At 43.3% G+C, this 20,004-nt stretch overlaps 1 protein-coding gene and 1 non-coding gene across 3 annotated transcripts in view; both read right to left on the bottom strand.

The window, feature by feature from the left end:
• Positions 1 to 20,004, bottom strand: part of WARS2 (tryptophanyl tRNA synthetase 2, mitochondrial) — a 76,543-nt gene that overhangs the window by 28,159 nt on the left and 28,380 nt on the right. For both annotated transcript variants that reach the window (XM_045816688.1, XM_045816689.1), the window contains exon 2: positions 10,326 to 10,583. In XM_045816688.1, coding sequence (XP_045672644.1) covers positions 10,326 to 10,583 — 258 coding nt within the window. The remainder of the gene's footprint in view (positions 1 to 10,325; positions 10,584 to 20,004) is intronic.
• LOC123804895 lies at positions 1,727 to 1,853 on the bottom strand. Its single transcript, XR_006783246.1, has one exon. It is a non-coding gene; the product is annotated as a small nucleolar RNA SNORA40 (small nucleolar RNA).

Below are 20,004 nucleotides of genomic sequence, written 5' to 3'. Positions count from 1 at the left end.
AGCCCTCACTTTCCGACCTTCGACAAGATCTGTTTTCCTCCACACGGGAGGAAAATCCTTTCAGAATGATTGCTGGGGAGAATGGGTTCTCATCCATGAAAAAAGATAAAGAAAGATGCCAGAGCTGCCAGCGTTTGACGAGACCCCCCTTCTTGCTAACGCCCTTCCAGTCAGGGGGTCAGCTCTACCACTCCACTGTGGCCACTCGTCACTGTCGGCAACGGTGATGGTGTCTAGTCATCACACTGGCTTGAAACATTTAGCAGCATCTGACACAAGTGATGGCTTCCTCCACTATGATTCATTTTCTTGCTTGGCTCCCAGACACCGCGTTACTGCAGTTTTTCTCCGTCTCACGAGTTCCCCCTTTCCGCCTCTTTGTGTAATTCCCACCCTTTTCCCTGACCTCTTAATATTGTAGGCACCCAGGGTTTAGTCCTTGTGTCTTTACTTCTATTCTTTTTGACACTCACTCCCTGCAATTTCATCTCTTCTCATGGCTGTATGTGCAATCTATACAACTGATGACTTCCAAATCCATAACTCCAGCCAGACCTCCTTGCTGAACTCCAGGCTCATCCATCCAACTATCTGTTCAGCACCTCTCTGTGGCTGTCGAATGGCATCTCTGACTCAACGCTTGTCATCTCTGTTGGTGGCAACTCCATCTTTGCAGTTACTTAGGCAAAACCCTCTTTTTCTCATATATTCTGTATGTGATTCATCTGCCAATCTTGTTGCTTCTACATTCAAAATATCCTCAGAATCTGACCACTTTTTACCACTTCTGCTGCTACCCTCTGGTCTAAGACATCATCAAGTCTCACCTGCATTCCTGGCATAACTTCTGAACTGGTCTCCCTGCTTCCACTCTAGCTCCCGAGCCATCTGTTCTTAACATAGCAGCCAAAGTGGCCCCTTTAAAACATACATCACGTCACCTCTCTGCTCAACATCCTGCACCTCCCATCTTCTCAGAGTATAAGCCCACGGTCCTTACAATGGACGACGAGACCAGGCATGATCCCCCACTCAACCCCATCTTATCTGTGACTTAGATCCCCCTCCTCTTCCTCTTTGCTCCCCAGTCTTGGGTTTCCTGAACACACCAGGCACGCTCCCACCTTAGGGGCTTTGTTCTGGCCCTTTCCTCTGATAGCAATCCTCTTCCCCCAGATAGTCACCTGGCTAAGTCCCTCACCTTAAATCTTTGTTCAAATATTACCCAAGGGATTTACCCAGACCACACTCTTGAAAATACTGATCTGTTTCCCTCAATACCGCTCCTCATTCCCCCTAACTTTTTTCTGTATAACCTATCACCTTCTAATATACTTTATGTTTGGCTTAGTTATTATGCTTATTATTTATTTTGTGTTACCCCAACAAAGTACCATGGTAGCAAAGATTTTGTGTTTTCTTCATCGATACAACATGAATACCTAGCACAATACCTAGGACACAGTAAGTGCTCAATAAACACTTGTTAAATAAATGCATGAGTAAAATTAAAGGTTCAGTAATAGGAGAATGTCTAAATAAAATATAGCATATTTATATAATGGCATATGACACAACAAATACAGGGAGTGAGCTAGATTTATATGTATCAATACAAGATCACAAAAACATACTGCTGTGTGAAAAAAGGAAATTCCAAAAACATACTACAATATGGCACCACTTATGTGTAAATATATAAATATATATATGTATATATTTAAATCATGTTCCTTCTTCTATGTATCAAAGCTCATACCAAACAATGACCTCTGGATTGTAAAAAAGGATTTATTTTCCACACCTGTATATAGTCTTTGCCCACAAATTAAGCAAAAACAAACACAAGTGCTACATTCATGTAATATATTTTTTTAAAAACCACATAAATAACCATATTACTTGTTGTTCACAGAATTATACACAAAAACAAGTATGACAAATTGGCTAGACTGACATACATCAAATCCAAGACTCTGGTTGCCTGGGGACGGAGAGAAGGGACCCAGGGAAGAGGGACAAAGGGAGGAGGCGAGGACGAGTATTCAAGAGACTCTCCGCTTTATAAATATTTCTCAGCATAAGGAAGCCAAGCAAATATAACAAAATGTTAATAGCAGTCATCTTTGGTGTTGGGAACATGAATGTTTGTTATATTTTACATATTTTTAAACTTTTTCAAAAATAATCAACAAAAGAATACATAATAGCATGATTCCAAAAGATACAGCTGCTAGGCATCAAGAAAACCATTTAAACAGTTAACTGGCTTAGTAAATACTGGCTTGAATGTCTGAGATACCCTCAGTGTCCCTTGGAATTCTACTATTTCCCATAAATGTTATCTTTCCAGGAATCAGGTCCTGCAAGTTTGGGTTAGTACACCTGGAAAACTGTTTAGACTCACAAATTCCCAATTACCATTTCCCCTCGAAAATTAGCAATTTCATGCTGGGTTATTTTTATTAGACTCTTATCGTGCCTATGTCAAATCCCCTTAACAGGAACCTTGTTTGGGGATCTGATTTTAATTAAAAGAGCTCTGTTATCAATGACAAACCCTTCAACTGGTCTGCCTTCTGTCAGTATTTATGTTCACCACTGAACATCCCTCTGTACATACTTGTATTTTTCTTACTTTTTCTTAGTTCTATACTTCTGAAGCTGAATAAATAACTTCAATCAGTCTGCTCTTGACTCAAAAGTCACCTCCATCTAAATTCTGTTGCTTACTTTGTGTATGTGTGTACATATGCATTTTTTATCTATAACATTATATTAGTCAGCTTTCTCTAGACTATGCTGGGTAACAAATCACCATAAATATAAGTGGTTTACAGCAATGGGTTCTTCCTCATTCACATTATATATTGGCAGTTGTAGGCTGGCTATAACTCTGCTTTATAAACCTTCTCATCCCAGGATGCAAACTGAAGGAGTATCCCCATTTGGAACATGGTATTCCCAAATTAGGAGGAAAAAGAGCAAGAGAGCTAGCACAGGCATGGAACAGCTATTAAAGATTCTGAATGGGCATGATGTACTTCACACCCACTCAGTTTCCATTGGCTAAAGCAAGTCACATGGACAAAGCCAACATCACAGGGCAGGGGGAAGAACAGGTGCTTCTCCCAGAGGATGCACTGTTGGTCACATGGCCCAGGATAAGGACATACAATCCTCATAGACTGTGGTTAGCAAGCTGCTCTCACAGGCCACATGTGGCTTGTGGATTGTTTTTGTTCAGCCCATGGGCTAAGAATGTTTTTACATAGTTTAGGGGCAGTAAAATTTTAAAAGAGAGAGACAGGGAAGCAGAAGGTGAAAGAGGAGGAGGAGGAGGGGAGAAGAGGTGGTCATGGTGGTGGCGGTGACAAAGACCACATGTGCCTGAAAGCCAAAAGTATCTGCTATCTATGCCTTTATAGAAAAAATCTGATCTCTGTTCTTAGAAGAAATGAACATGAAAAATTAGGAACAATAACAATCTACCACAAGCACTTCCCCCAGATTAGCTAACTTGAGGAAGGATATGAGAGCTATCCTGTACGGAACTTAATGGCAGACAGTTTAAAAAAAATCGATCTCTTCAGTAAGTTTTTATGTTAAATGTCTATGTGGGAATATCTGATAGCCCCAGGAATTCCAGTCTAACAAAATAATAAAGGCTTTTTGGACTATGTGAAAATTAAAAACTTTTGTTCTCAAGGATACAAGCAACAAAGCATAAAAGCAACCAATGGGATGGGAGAAAACAAAGAACTCCTACCACTCAAAACAAAAAAACAAACCACGTGGTTAAAAAATGAGCAAAAAACTTGAATAGACATTGCTCCAATGAAGCAACAGAAATGGCCAACAAGCATACAAAACGATGCTCAACATCAGTAATCATGACGGAAATGCAAATTAAACTATACTTTTCTGAATGTTTAAAACAAACTCTTCTGAAAATATTTTATTATCAAGTATAAAGAGAGGCACTATCATTAACTTGACATCCCCCCTCTCCTCTGCCCGTCTTCCCATTCCACTCAGAAATCAAGGAAGCTGGGAGGGGGGCAGTGTGTGCACAGTAGGGCAGGACAAAAGGAAGTTACCATTTGCCATTATACGTCATGTCATTTAAAAAACCCATTATAGACATATAAGGGGGTTCAGAGAGCTGAGTAACAATCAGTGTGTCAAAAGAAGAGGTCACAGTACGATTCAGGCCAACAATACCTGGCTCCAAAGCCTGTACTCTTTCCACTCTGAGAGTAAAAAAAAATCTCCTCTTGAAAATGTACTTAAGATATGACCTAAGTCTGAGGCCCAGAAGCGAGGGGGTGCCCACACCACCACTTGCTCATCAAGTCACGCAGGAGCACAGACCTGGGAAAAAGTGGCACTACTTGGAAACTTCCTAGAGAAGGAAATAACACGAGGAGTTTAGTTATATAATAATCCCCCTAACTCTTTCTTATTTGTGCCACGGGCCGTTTAGATCCTTGTCCTCTCCCTAGAAACTCGGGAGCTGATGCCAGTTTTACAAATGGATCCCGAGAGTTCGCCGGTCTACCGGACGTTCGCTTCCTTCCAATTATGAGTTGAATGTACACCTGTTGTTGGCAGCCTAACCGCTTTGACGGGTCAAGAAATATAGGTTTGTATTCAAGTATGCTTCCAATATTACTAGGATCAGTGAAGACATGAGAGACTCTCTGTCCGAGTTTCGGCCATGGTGTTCCGCCTCCGAGATGAGGGGCAATGGGTCAGGTACAACTTCTGTTTGTATTTAGTGAGCCAAGACTCGTGTAGTGAGTTTTGTGGGCCTTCGTTCTGAAACCGATTCCCCCACAGCTCCCTCTCCTTTATTATTACTGATTTTCATTTCCTGGGAAAGAAAACATGACTGTAATTAGAGGATGAGACCACATTCCAAAGCGGCAGATTCCACTCTCTTCCCTCGACTCCTCCCTGGACCGTGCGGACCCTCCGTAACGTGATGTCTGTGGTCAGAACTGTCCTCTGCTCCTAGCCTTGGCAGAGAGCCATGCCCAAAGCTACAAACCCCGGCTTTTATCTCCCATCTGCAGGGTGATTCATTGCAAGGAAAGTAACAGCTAGAGATGTGGAGGCACACACCTCAGAGACAGCTGCGGGAATCAGATTGGATCTGCACTCAAGCCTGCTGGAAATAAAAGACCATTGACTTTGGCATTGGGATGAAAACCTCTGCCAAACACACATAGATGGTCGGTCTGCCTCTCTCTCTCTCTCTCTCTCTCTCTCTCTCTCTCTCTCACACACACACACACACACACACACACACACACACACACCTTTCACAGGAGACGCTCTGTAAAATTCCCCACATATGGCAAGCATATTTTAGGGGAAGCACCATGACTAGAGGCCAGTGGGAGAGAAAGAAAAAGAAAATAATGAGAAAAATCTTCAATAAGCCTAAATTGTTCCAGTCAGACTGCTGAGAAAGAATGCAAAGGATTGGAGATGAAAATTATTGGTAAAATCAGCATTATAACATAGCTAAACTCTTTCCCTACTTCAGATGTTACTACAACTCACTCTGAAGGGCAACAGCAGCACCTGGGGAACCAGCCTTTATATTTGGCTGTAAGTACTTTGCTTTACACGATGAATATCCATGAAAAGAGAATATTCTATAAGATTAAAAAATTCTCTAATTTGCAATTTCAAATATTCTTAATTTTACTTGTAAATAATTGCGGGGAGGGGATGCAGGTATAACTAATTCTCACTTGCAGTGGCTTCCAACACTTCAAGTACAATTGTTTTCTAAATCCCTGTTTTCTCCATGACACATTTAATGATGAATTAAATGCACAATGGAATTCCCAACATAAAAGAACTAACAAAAACCTTGTTAAAATGTAAACAACTGATATCTAAGTGATCTGTTTTAGAAGAATTGATTTGTCAAATTGTCTAAAAATAAATTCATTAAAAAAAGGCTCCCGTTTCTGCTTTGAGGAGTTGCTGGTGCAAGTTAATCAGATCGCCCGAAGGACCACAAACTAACCCTGCAGGAGAGAGTGCTGCAGTGGAAGGAACACTGGCCTGGAGTCCCCAGGGGCCTCGTCCTAAAGGTTCTCCAGAGCCAAGGCTAGATTCCTACCCCGAGGGTGGGAGAGAGGTGCCGAAGCACTTGAAGTGGAAATCTGACCGAGGCTACGGTGACGGCGACGGTGTGGGAAATGGGCTATCAGTTTCTGAGACAGACTCAGGAGTAAACGTGTAATTTAGTTGTCCGGGCAAGAAATAATGACAGCCCTGAGGTCAGCTCTGGCTCCCACTGCCCCTCTGCCATCCTCTCCTGAGGCAAAGGCACGGGGTGGGGTGGGGCGGGGGAGAACAAGGTTCCCCGCCAGGAGTGTGTCTTCTGGAAGTGTGTCTCCTTGGGAAGAGGAAAACAGTACTGGATTTGCCACCTACGAGCTGTGTGACCTCAGGTATCTAATTAAGAAGATATATTTGTTAAGCATTTTACTAAGTACCAGACACCTCTCAGAGATGGCTTTAAGTGGATTTTCTAATTTATTTAATCCTCTCACACGTTCACTTATTTGACTGTGAAAGAACAGTAATGCCTAGTAGTTTACATGCTATTTTGAGGACTACAAGAGAGGTCATATACATGAAAAGGCTTTGTAAATCCTACACATTTAAAAAGGTTAGCTATCTAATGAATGACTCTCAATGTTTTTTTTCTTAATCTAAAAGTGCTATGAGTATTTTCTTTTCAATCCCCATCTATTGGAGAATCCACAGGTTGATAAAAAAACAGTTGTTCATGGTTGATTTTTGTATCGCAAGCCATCAAACATGGACACTGCGATGATTCTCTCACCTACCAGAACACTGCAGATATGAAGCCAAGTGTTTAAATTACAGCTGCTAAAGGGAGACCCACTTATTTGGTTGTATTTCTCCATGAGAATGGTTCTAAGAAGCGAAAGCCAAGGCACGCCTTCGCAGCTTCAGGATAACATGTGAGGAAGAACTTCCCCGCTCCTCATGACGGACTGAAGCTTCATGGCCATTCATTCTATCCAAGCACTGAGGGCGCCAGACAGACACAGTCTCTGTTCCCACTACCAAAACGGTGATGAGCAGCTGTGTGGGGGGGTGGTTCACGGCCACTAAATTTCAGCCAACCCAGATTGGTGCGAAAAAGAAGCAACAAAAATTTAAGATTTATTTCATGTTCAAAAGAGATAATTTTATGGCAAATAAAAAAAAAACCCTGGGCAACATATCAAAGGCATACGCAAATGGGAATATAAGAATCAAAGTTCAATTTTTTAAAAAATCAACTCTACAGGAAAGAAGACTTGGTCGACAAATCAAAAGGCATAGAAAAAAGACTTAGGATCCATCATGGAATGGAATGTATGGACCTTGACTGGATTATCGTTTAAAAAGCCAACTATAAAAGCCATTTCAGGAGAATCAGTGTAATTTGAATATGAACTGGGTGTTAGATGCTCAGTGGAATTATCAGCTTGGTTGGGCATGATGACGGTATTATGGTTATGTGAGAAAATTTCCTTAGTTTACAGAGAGGCACACTGAGTGACGTGGGGAATGAAACGCCACGATGTGTGGGATCTGCTTTTAAACGACGCTCCAACAAAGAACACACCGACGAGGCAAATCACAGAGTGTCAGTAAGTGATGCGCACACAGTGTACTGTTCTCCCTACTCATACATGTATTTACACACATGTATAGATACGCACATTTATAAGTTATACATATCTGTAATTTTCTTTATGACCTATTTAAAAAAGGAAAGAGAACCTGATAAAATATCCAGCCCATCCACTGAATTGTGACAAGGTTGGCTGCCCCTATTAAATAAGTGGGTGGCCCACAACAAGCATGTCTGAAGGTCAGAAAGGCACCTGAGAAGGCTTTCGTTCTGTCTTTGTGGGATAAATTGCAGAGTGTGAGCTGATGAGGACCTCCCTCAAATTTTAATGGCAAAGTATCAAAACTCTCCCAAGGGAGCCAGAGGCAGGGATGGGAGGGGAACCCTGACAGAGTTTAGAGTTGCATGCAGGCCGCTCAAGACTCAGCCTCCAGTCACCCCCACTTTCTGACCTGGACCCACAGCCACTTTGGGATCTGATGAGCTCACTGTGCACTGTAAAAAACCAAAGGTGAGTTTTGTTATTCCTCATGTACAAGGGAACTCTTACAGAGTCTCCATTTTGCGGGTTACTCTCAACTGCTATTTTGAACAGCTAAGTACGGCGTGGAAGTAGGTACCTCAGTTATTGCAAATATTAAATGTTTATGGAGGTCACTGCCCAAAATCCTTTGCAAAGCAGAAAAAGTTATAATATGGTAATCATTCCTGGGGGTATGAGCTCAGTGTGCAAATACTGGATGTGGTTGTAAATAAGCATTCCATTTTATTTTTTAATCCTCACCCAAGGGTATGTTTGTAGAGAGAGGAAGAGGGAGACAGACAGACAGACAGACAGAAATGTCAATGTGAGAGGAAATCGATCAGTTGCCTCTCATGCACACCTTGACTGGGGATCAAACCCACAACTTGGGTATGTGCCCTGACCGGGGATCGAACCTGCAACCTTTTGGTTCATGGGACAACACTTCAATAAACTGAGCCACCTAGCCAGGACAAAAAGTGTCAAATTTTAAAGGTCACTTAAAAAAGCAAACTGGCCAGTGGTTACTTTGTGGAGGTCAGACATTTTCATCTGCAAGAAGTATGAATATAAGTACTAGGAATCCAATTTTTTAGAAACAGTATCACATACGGATCAAAAGAAAGCTTGTATCAAAAATAGCTCAAATGGGCTGAAGAAGATGTGCTTTGGCAAATGCTTTAGTGACTCAAAAAGTGGCTCTAAAGATGACCAGCACTGTAATGTCAGAGATGGGTGTGAACAGTTTGAATACACATTGTCTCAGAAAATCCCAGAGGCACCTTCCTTTCAGAGAGAAGGAGGGAGTTCTTCAAGGTCGGACAGCCAAGAGGGAGAGAGATCCGGGAGAGCTGGTGTGAAGAAGGGAAACCCTGTGGGCTAAGGAAGGCACATACCCTGTGTCTCCAAGCATTTGAACAGCAGTCGTGTGGAAAACACAGTTGACTTGTACGTACTTTTGAGAGCAGAAGTCAAGTCAATGGATGGAAATTATACCGAGAGGCAGGTGCCTGCTCAATATACGCAAGTAGTTTATAGCAGTTAGACCTGTCCAAGATTGAAAAGTCATGTGTGCATAAAGGCTTCCTGACCAAACTGTAAGGAAGAAAATTGAAGTAAATTACCTTTATGGTCATTTTAGCATTTAGATTTTATTCTTTTATCAAATGATCCCCAAGCTGACAACAAGTTTAACTTATTGATTACCAAGTTATTTTGTGAAGATGCTCTCCATTTATTATATACTTTTAAAATGGTTGCTCTGTGTGAATCATTACATTAAGTTCTGTGGGTGATAAAGCGTATATAAAAATAATAACTGTCAGAAGTTTATGACCAAGGAAGGAGATATACATGTGTACAACGCATGCCACATATGTATCCATGTGAATACATGTAACATACCATTCCTTGGCTGGGGCTTTGTCACAAGGCTAAAGCAGAATGCAGTGAGGGCATGATCCTATTAACGTTTTCATCTTTTTTGCTAGGGAGTCTCTCCAGGGCCTGTCTCTAGCCCAGGCTGTCTGCCTGCCCAAGAGCAAACTGATTCACCCCGAGTGAAAGTATGAGTCAAATATTTTGGCTTTGTTCTGAAACCCTTCTTGGCTTGCACTCAAGTCACTGGACATTGCCTTCCAATTTCCCAACTAGTTCCCTCAAATCTTCTCAACAGCTATTATACAAAGAATGAACAATGGGACTTATCCAATAGGCCTTCCAAATGTAATACCCAATGAAGCGACATTGGAGTCACATAAAAGCACTGGTCACTAAATTCTACGCTCGATCCCTGGGAGATTAGGCAACAGTATGAGGTCATCAGTTGGAATGCAACCCAGTAGGGGAAATCAATTCCAGGGTGCGAGTGAGTACTAGTGAGACACAACCTTGGTATATGAAACACTATAAACTTACCATGTGTAGTGGGGAAAAAATGAGAAGCATTACTGCATTATAATGATACTTAATGATATGAATACAAGGAAAACATTAAAATGAAACAATCGCATTTGATGAAATCATCCTTGAACATCTTTTTTTTGGAGCTAGGTAAACCATTCAAAATTTCCCTCAACTAATCTGCAAAGAAAAGTCTCCTTGGTTCTAAGCTGCAAAGCTGACCTGAGACTGTTGGAAAAGGGTGCTCTTCTCCGGGCTGATGCCGCAGGCAAGGAGCGCGGCCGTCATGTCCAGGACGCTCTGCCGCAGTGCAGCTGGGTCTTGGGGGACCGTGATGGAGTGCAGGTCGACGATGCTGTACAGCACGGAGCCAGGCTCGTCCTGCAGGCTCACCCAGCTCTCGATGGCCCCCAGGTAATTGCCGAGGTGAGGGATCCCTGTAGGCTGAATGCCCGAGAACACGCGCCTCGCGGCATCTTTCTGGAACAGAGGAGAACAAACACATTTGCTTCTGAGGCAGAGCCCACGAACCCTATGTCCACATTACCATAGCCACAATGGCTAGTCCTTGTTTTTAAACTGCAATCTGACACTCATCATTCTTAGCCATTTGCTGTGCAAAGCATGGCATTAAGTGCTATTAGGGACAGAAAATGATATTCAAAATGTGGGGTTTTGTATGCTCAAAACCTTATACATACAAAGACACATCAGAAAAGGTTTGCATCCTCAAGGAATACAATCCAACTGGAGCTAGAGGGCGTGCTCAAGAAAAGATGAGTAACAGAACAACGTGACAATATTATATAATTACCTAAGTGTAAGTATAGTTAGTTATGTAATTAATGCAATTAAGTATGCAGGATCTTGGGCTAGAAATCTGGAAACCTCCACTCTATTTCTAATATTACCTCTCAATAAAGTTACTTCACCTTTTCATGCTTCAGTTCCTTTTACTTTTGATAAATCACACTTGGTATTTTTCATGTCTTTGAGAGGAGTTTTATAATTTTTAAACTGGTTTACACTTTCTAATATTGAAGGTAAAACAGTAAATGAGAAGAAACAAATATAAAACAGGGTGAAAATATCCAATTTTCCCCGAATGATTTTGCAATCTATAGTGATAAACCAAAAATGAATATATATCAGTAAGTGTGCTGTGACTAAAAGAATGTGAAGAAATAAAATGCACCATTATCCTGGCAGCCATAACTTACGGGACTCCCACGATGTCACGGGCATTTGTGCTCGGTGCTTCACATAACATTATTTAATCCTTGTAATTCCCAATATGGTAGGCACTGTATCACCTCCAATTCGCAGATGAGCAAGCTGAGGCTCACAGATATTAACAGGTTGCCCATGGCCACACAAGGAAGTGAGTGGTGGAATGGGGGTTTCAGCCAGGTACCGCCGGCCTTGGAGCCCCAGAGGAGCCTCCCACTAGCTACCATGCTTTGCACAGACATCATCTAGTAAGACTTTATTGCATTCACTGTGTTAACTTTGCCACTCTCCTGTAGGTTTGAAAATTTTCAAAACAAAAGAAAGTTCCAGAGAAAAACAGACCATTCCAACACAGGTATCATTGTGTACCGTGTGTCAAGTTTCTCTAGTGTACACACCTACAAGTGGAAATTCCGGGCTACGAGGTACGCATGTGTACCTTCGACAGTAGTACAGTGTGCTACACCATTCCCAGCTGCGTAACAACCTGCAGTTTCTACCATTAATTCCCGTTGCTCCACATCCTCGACAACACTTTGCCAGCATTTTTATTTTTAACTAATCTGGGTGGAGATGAGGTAGAATCTCATTATGGTTTAATTGCATTTCTTTGATTATCAAAGAGGTTGAGGACCCTAATGTTATTGGCTACTTTCCCTTCCTCCTCTGTGGCCAGCCTTTTCAAGATATTTTGCCTACTTTTGTCAGATTGGATTGTCTTTTTATTGATTTAAGGATTTTTATATATTCCGGATACTAATATTTTATCAACTACACATGTGTTCAGTATACTCTCATTGTGTGGCTATCTGTCTTCTTTATGTTATCTTTTGATGAGGAGATGTTCTTTATTTTACCAAATACATAATTTTGACTAGATTTTTATGTCATAGAAAAAATCTTTCAATACCTTGAGGTCCTGAAGATACGTGTGTGCATACATACAGAGGTGGGCAACAGCAAGTTTACAGTCCTGAGCATGCAAAACACAGTTCACTCTTGAGTTATTATTATATTAACTGATGTATTATTTACACAAACAGCTGTAAACCTACTTCCCCCCATACATACTTACATAAAGCGTATGTATGTGTATGTGTGTACGCTTTAACATTTTATCTTTCACACTTAAACCAATATCCATTTGGAGTTTTTTGCATATGGTGTGAACGAGGCATCCAATTTCTTTTCTGTTTTTCTTACATAGATACCTCATTGTTCCAGCACCACTTAGTGCAGTTTCTTTCCCCACTGCTGTGGAAGGCCACTTCTGTCCTCAATCAAGTATCTCCATACGTTTGCGTCTGCACCTGCTTTTTCCGGTCTGCCCCACCGGCCCACCTGTCTGTCACTGCACCAGCACCACAAGTGCTTTGTAGCAAATCTCGGGGCCTGGTGGAGGAAGCCTGTCCACTTTCTTCTTCTTCTTCTTCAAGAGCATTTGCCCAGCATTGGCCCTCGACACATCTCAATGTATTTTAGAATCACCTTGTCAAGTTCCAGGAAAAAAAAAGTTGTTTTTTTTAATCAAGATTACATTGAGTCCATAGATTGCTTTGAGAAGAACCACCATTTTTATAACATTGGGTTCTCCAACCCAGGAGATCATGTAACATATGAGTATCTAATGTGAAACATGGTGACTGCAGCTGATAACACTGTGCTGTACAATTGAAATTTGCTTAGAGATGAGAAGGTAAATGTTCCCACACGCACATACATACACACCCATAAATATGTGAGATGATGGGTGTGTTAATCAACTAGATGGGGGAATCCTTTCACAATGTGTATCAAATTACCACAATGCTTACTTTCAATATTTTACAATTCTAGTTGTCAATTATACCTCAATGAAGCTGAAATTTTTAAAAACTAACGTTAAAAAGTCCTTACCTTTGTACCTGACACCAGCTCCTAAGAGCTAATCTCCTTTAGATACGTGAATGCTGAGACTACTTAAATTTTGCCTTTCCCTTCCCTAAGAATTCCCAGTCCTACAAGTGCAATCTATTTTCCCTACATCTGCTTATTTTCCTCTCTGCCCCTGAGATGACAGCCCTAAATTGGAATGCTACACCAGCAGCCCGAGGTCCAGAACCGCACTTGATCTAGGCACTCGGGAGACCTCAAAGATGTGGGACTCCGAGGAGGTGAAAAATATCTCTGAAGTGACTGGGAACAAATACATCTTACCACTTACAACCGCACACACGGAACAGGCCTTCAAATGACTATCTCCCTAATCATCCTTTAGAAACATTATTTTTAAAATAGTTTGTGGTTGAGAACTGAGGTTGGGGAGAGAAAGAGGAAGGGAGAGAGGGAGGGAGAGGAGTTAGCACAGAGTAAATACCTATCACTGAGGCTTCGTCCGGTACCTTGAGACCTTAACCAGCCCCGGGGTCCTGATCGGGAAATAAGCAAAGGGCCTTTCAGTGAGGTAAAAATGATTAATGGGCTTTAGGGATTGATTGATGAAGGGAGAAAGCAAAGCAGAAAAACAAGCTCTGAACTTAATAAATGGAAGAGAAAAAAAAATACCATCCAGAAATACTTGACCTAGGATGAAGAGGGACTGTTTATGTTAATGTAAATAGTTACGATGAGTAGTAATATCAATCTAAAAAAAAAGAATATTCATATTCCCACATAAATCCCTCCATGGTTAAACTAAAGAATTATTCCCCAGGAGAAATGCAGAAACTAATTCTTGAGAAAACTGGAAGAGAAAAGCACTGGAGGACAGACTATGGGAAAAAAGAACCGTGGCCAGTGGGAATGGACTCAACATGATCTAACACATCTTTTCCGCTCTGCACTTCTGTGATTCTACACGTCCACACAGAGGGGATGATGTTATCAAGAAATAAGAGCAATAAGCAATGTTTTCTTCAGTGTTCCAGGACCCATTAAAAAAATACAGCCTCTAAATGAGAAGTGAATTCCTGCTCCGAAAAATACACAGAGAGCATCCTGCTCTTCTGGGGTGAGTTTATGTTCCCGTCTGTTCCCTCTGCACGAGTCAGCAGGCAGCCTGGCGGCATGGCGGGGGAGACACGCCTGGTACCATGAGATCACGGGGCTGGAATGTGCAGTTTCGGTGGTGGGAGGATGGGGGTCCTGTGTTCAAAAGCACGAGAGCTGGAAAAAAAATGAAAATGAAAAGAGCATGGGCTTCCCAGTGGACAAAAGGCAAACCACAAAGAAAACAGCTTCAAGACTCGCCCACAGGCGTCCACGCACTCCTGGGAAGCCTGGAGCATCAACTGACAATCCCATCACGGTGTTAAAAAAGGATTAAAGGAGCATTTTTACAAAATAGGGCTTCATTTTTATTTCAGCTGTATTTCCTTAACGAATGCCGCTTCCAATCAGCACATTCATTGGCTCGTTTTGTAACAGGCGGGTGTTTGAATCAAAGGGAGAACTTATCAATCTGGCAGATGTAGCTGAAACTCTCCCTGTCTTAAGGTACCAAGCATATGCAAAATTCAGAGTCATCTTAATTTAAATTATTGCACCCAAAGCAATTGAAAAAAATCTCAAGCTGCTAATTAGGGAGCTTGAGATTTTTGTGAAAAAGATAATTTTTGTGATTATCGAGACAGAGCTTCTGTCTTTAATTGCAAGTGAATAAAATACATTAGAAGGAAGCTACCTCCTGGCTTTAAAACACTCAAGTTTTGTATGGTGGTGGGAACTGAAAACGAGAGATTTCAGGACTCATTACGTCAGGTGCTTGCATCCAGCTGCCACGTCGATTGTTCACTCATCACACCTTTTGCAGCTCCAGTCAAAAAGGTAAACCCACACCTCGGCTGAACAACCACTGACTGATCGGTTCCACGACTGGCGTGTTATCACAGACTGGGATTAAGAAAAGTCATCGACAACACTGTCAGCCAACTGAGATGAAAATGTCTTCCTGTAAGTCTATTTAGTCTTCTAATTGTGTAGAAATAAAACAAACAGCTTAACGTCCTCCGTAGCTGTCTGTCAGTGTCTCTCCATGTTATCAGTCATGTCACCCAACTCTCGGAATCCTAGTCTCCTCGAACCTACCTTCAAGGTTTTCTCTGTAATGTCTCTACTACCAACTAGTGACTCAAGAGCTGAAACGGAAGAGACCCGGCACAGAAAAACAGCACTTCAGACCCAGGTGCTGCCTCTTTGAAGCTTGCTTTGGCCACCGCTCAGCATTGTTCTGCCACAGTCAGCTCCTTCTTCCAGAAAGAACAGAGCCCCCCACCCCACCACCCCCCGGTTTGGAGAGAAAGTGCTGACTCAGCACCAAGAAAAATGGGTTTGTTTCTGCTTAGAAATGAAACCAGATGGTCAGACCTGGGAATCAATACTGTAAATATTAATTCAGTGTAAGAGAAAGCAGGTCTTTATGGCCCCCACACAAGAAACAATATGTAGGCCAACAATTAAAACTGAAGGAGACATTATTTTTTTTTAAAGGGGGGGGGGAATTATTTTGTTTTTAAAAGAATGAGATTTCCTTAACGATATAGATGATAAGCATTTAGGGCGTGTTGTTAGGCTGGTGAACGAGTTTAAAAGGAGTGTACTTGATTTTTCAAGGTTTCCTAGGGACTTACTGAAGCCACTGCCAAATATTAAGGGCCGGGCATCTTCCTCCCTGTGGGCCCTGTGCTGTCTTCCCACCAAGGGACACGATGCTTCTGCACGCGTCTCTCCCTGCCTGTGGGCAACGATCACCACCAGAAACACTCCCCGGCACTGCTCGGCCCTCGCCTCGTTTGACAGAACTAGGAATTGCTGGCTTCACTTTCCAGGGAAGGACACGGCAAGGTTAAACCACCTACACACACGAGACATCGGGAGGTGGGTCAGATCTGCATGCCAGCCCTCGCCCAGGGCCGTCTCCTTCCTTTACACGGGGCCGAATCCAGTTTAGAATTTCCTGACTTCAAGGTTGGCCTGGCCTGGCCTGGCCTGGCTTGGCCTTGAAGAGCCCTCCTCCCACCAGCACCTCCCCTCCAGGCACACACTTTTCAGAAGCAGAAAGTGTGCCACAGGGATGTTTACCGAAAGGCCACAGGCACAGAGCCTGCGGTGGGCTGGCACAGAACGGGAACCCTGGAGCTCCCACTCTCTCCCAGCCTCCCACGCGCACCTCCCTCTCCCCCTCCTCTCCCTGCGCCTCTCTCACTCCCCCCCACCCAGGCAGAACAGACCCCTCCTTCACCAGCTCCTCATTATCACATGTATCACACTGGTAACTTGGTAAATATTTTATTTGCTTAGTAAATATTTCTCCCACCTCGAACACCAGCTCCTCCAGGGCAGGGGCAGACTCCTTCATCTCTGTGCCCCCAGTACACAGCAGCGCCAGGTACGTTGTGAACACCCAATAAATGTGAGCAGAATGAATGACAAATCTTTTTCCCCTACTTTGGCTCCAAATGTAAAGGGCAAAATAACGGTAAACAAAATGGACCGAGTGTTCTGGTTATAGGCAGCTCTTTAATGAGTTATGTACTAGAAGAGCTTATTTGAGAATCAGTTTTCTGAAACTCACAGACACCATTTTGTAAATGATAGTTAAGCTCCTGGAAGGCAGCCCATGGAAGCCTCATTGAGCCCGCAGTATCCGTGAAGAATGGTTTTTATAGCCCATTGCAGCTGTAACCGAACACTGTTATTAAAACTTTCTGTGGGAAGGTGAACTCCAAGTTCTTCTACGTGGGACACGAGAAACCCTCCCCATGGTGGCTCAGACTGGGAGGCAGAAAGGGCTTCAGGGGAGTGATCTGATGTGAAGACAAGGTTGCATTAGCACATGGAATAAACTCCAAAAATGAGATGGTATGATCACTGAAAGGTGGGGCAAATGCCGAAGTTCCCTGAAGCAGCCGTTAGCTTCCCTAGCGCCGTACCGTGGGGACTCGCTGCAGGCACTTGTCCTGGCCACCATGGGAGAGCAGAAGGTGGAAGGCAGGCCCCGGAGCGGGGCTTTTCGGGTGCTCCCCGTGACGGCAGCATCACCAGAACAGGAGCTTGTTAGAAACGCCGGGTCCCTGGGTCCTACCCAGGTCTACTGACTCCGAAACTGCCAGGGCGAACTTCACCCAGAAGAAGGGACGAGGCGACTTGTGCAAACTGCCCAGTGACAGGCCTCCCAGCTCGTTCTGACGCATGCTCCCGTTAGAGAGGGGCTCAGGGGCACCCGTGTCTGTTCTTAAAATTCACGTCAACGACATAAAATGAGGCCTGGGTGAAAACACTGCAGTGAACAAGGGAAGGCACCTTCGGAGCCGACGGTTCTCAGTCTTGGCTGCACGGCGGCCAGCTGGGAGCGGTAGAGAACACCGATGCCTGGGCCCCAGGCTCAGGTTCTGATTTAACCGGTTTGGGATTTGGCGTGAGCATCGGGGGTTTTGATAGCTCTCCAGGTGATTCCAATGTGCAGCCAAGACTGAAAACCCACTGTTCTGAGCCAACTACCCCACAATTATTCTCCAAAGCTGCCAATCGGCTAGGAAACACACACGCAAATAAAATAAAGAGACTGTAAAAATGGGAAAAGTTCACTTGCTTATAATTCACATGTCAAGGCAACAAAATCCCCGACCAGCTATTTATTAACGCGTGGTCAGACGCCTCTTCCGCGTCAAGCAGTTCTGGGACCACGTTCGGCATCACGAGGGCCAGATTACAAAGGTGTGTGTATGGCCTCTCTGTTGGTGAGAAAAGCACCTGCAACAGGTAAGCATACCACCTGCCACGTCAGGTAGACTCACTTGGCAATGTCCAGTTCCCTCCGTCCTCATGGCACAGGGATTCAGGGAGCCTATGTAACCTGAACTTCACCAAGAAAATAATCCCACTACAAAGTTTTGATGTCAGAATGGTAATGGATGAAAAACAAACTTATCTCTGCAAAAAAATAAATGCTTTTTTCTACCCATTTCCCTCCCTGGCAACGTCTCTAACTCGCTCTGATCCCTCTCAGAGAGTCTGAATCCAACACTCGAGCAGCTGCAGGTGGGTCCCCTGGCCAGCTCAGTCCCTCGACCACAAACCTGGACTCACGACAGCAGGTCCTGACTAAGTGGAGCTGAGATGCCAGAAACTCTGTCACACAACATATGAAGTAACTCCAGGGCCATCTCCAGTGTTCTCTGACCCTCTGAGAGAGAATTTCTTACCATGTACTCACCCTACAGACAGAGAAAAAAAAAATTCCAATGTTATTCTCACGGCATGAAGACAGTTCGGAGAGAGAGACAATATCTGAATGCCCCCGGGCTGCCCTGACCACTGCTGGGAGAAAAGAGTCTCATTTCCCAGCCACCCGCGGCTCCCCTTCTCAGCGCCCAACCTGCAGACGGAGACAATCCCCAGGGTTACTTCAACATTCACGTCAGCTCAGACCCTCTGTCAACTCAGACGAACTCAACTTTAGATGAGTTAGAAAATGGCAAAGGCAAGGAATAAAAGGATAACTTGTTTGGTTATCAACCATTATTAAGAAGCAGGCTGTAGTTCCAGGTGGCCTGGGTTGAAGTCCTGGCCCTATTACTTATGTGGCCTTGAGCGCCTACAGCATGGGGACAGTAATCTACCTACCTCACCTGCCTGGGGGATTAGGATGAGACCATTAGCACACAGTGCTTGGTGCCTGGCATGTAGTAAACAATCCATAAGTTATCTATTTATGAAGGTCAAAATTTTAAGTGTTTGTATATTTTGACACAACCATTCAGCAAACAGAAAGTTGCCCTTCAGAAATACCCCTACAAGCACGTAAGAACTCCTGGCAAAATATCCCTATACGATTACTTAGTAACAAAAGAACTACAAGCAATTAAACGCCCATCAGTAGGGGAGTCTGAAACAAATCACTATCTCATTTTCACGTGACGGAAGACTACAGGACAGACAAGAAGAATGTAATACAGCACTGAGAGCACATGAGGAGGTGAGGAGACCCAACTCTGGACCGGAGCGCTGCGTCCAGTACCAGCCCCGCAGGGCTGCCTGTGTGCCCCGTGCAAGCCAGACAACCTCCCCGTCAGTACCACGGGATAGCCGCATCCCCCTCCAGGCTCGGGGACGATGCTTAGCCCACAGTGGTTCTACATAAACGGTTCCAACAGATGAACGCTGACGAGGATGGAGAACACACATTTAACTCAGCGGTTACCCCAAGGAATGGGAGTGGTAACTTCCTTCCTGACACTTTTGTATTATTTCACCTTTTTGAAGGACATGAACATTTCCTGTAGGCAAGTTTAAAAAAGATGCCAAGTTTTTCTGCATATGGCTGGTTATATTAATTGACATGAAATTATAACAGTGTCACATTAATAGGAATATCAGTCACTATTTTACATAACAGTAATAAAAGCATAAATAAAGTTACCTGATTCATCAAGCTCACATATGAAGTTACTTGTGAGACGGAACTAGAATGGAAACAATACCATGCCATAGAAAGGGCGTGAGTTCTGGGGATCAGACAGGGCTAGGTTCACATTCCATCTACATCTCCTAGCTCCTCATACAAATTATTTAACTTCTCTGAGCCTCAGTTCTATTATTTGAACAATGAAGTTAACAATACTAATGGCTAACATTTATTGAGTGCTTACCGTGTGCAAAGTACTGTAGCAAGAGTTATGGATGCACCACCTCA

Source organism: Phyllostomus hastatus, unplaced genomic scaffold (genome assembly GCF_019186645.2).
Source record: "Phyllostomus hastatus isolate PE091 unplaced genomic scaffold, TTU_PhHast_1.1 phas_scaffold_216, whole genome shotgun sequence".
Classification (NCBI taxonomy): domain Eukaryota; kingdom Metazoa; phylum Chordata; class Mammalia; order Chiroptera; family Phyllostomidae; genus Phyllostomus; species Phyllostomus hastatus.
This window is presented reverse-complemented; position numbering and strand designations above follow the sequence as displayed.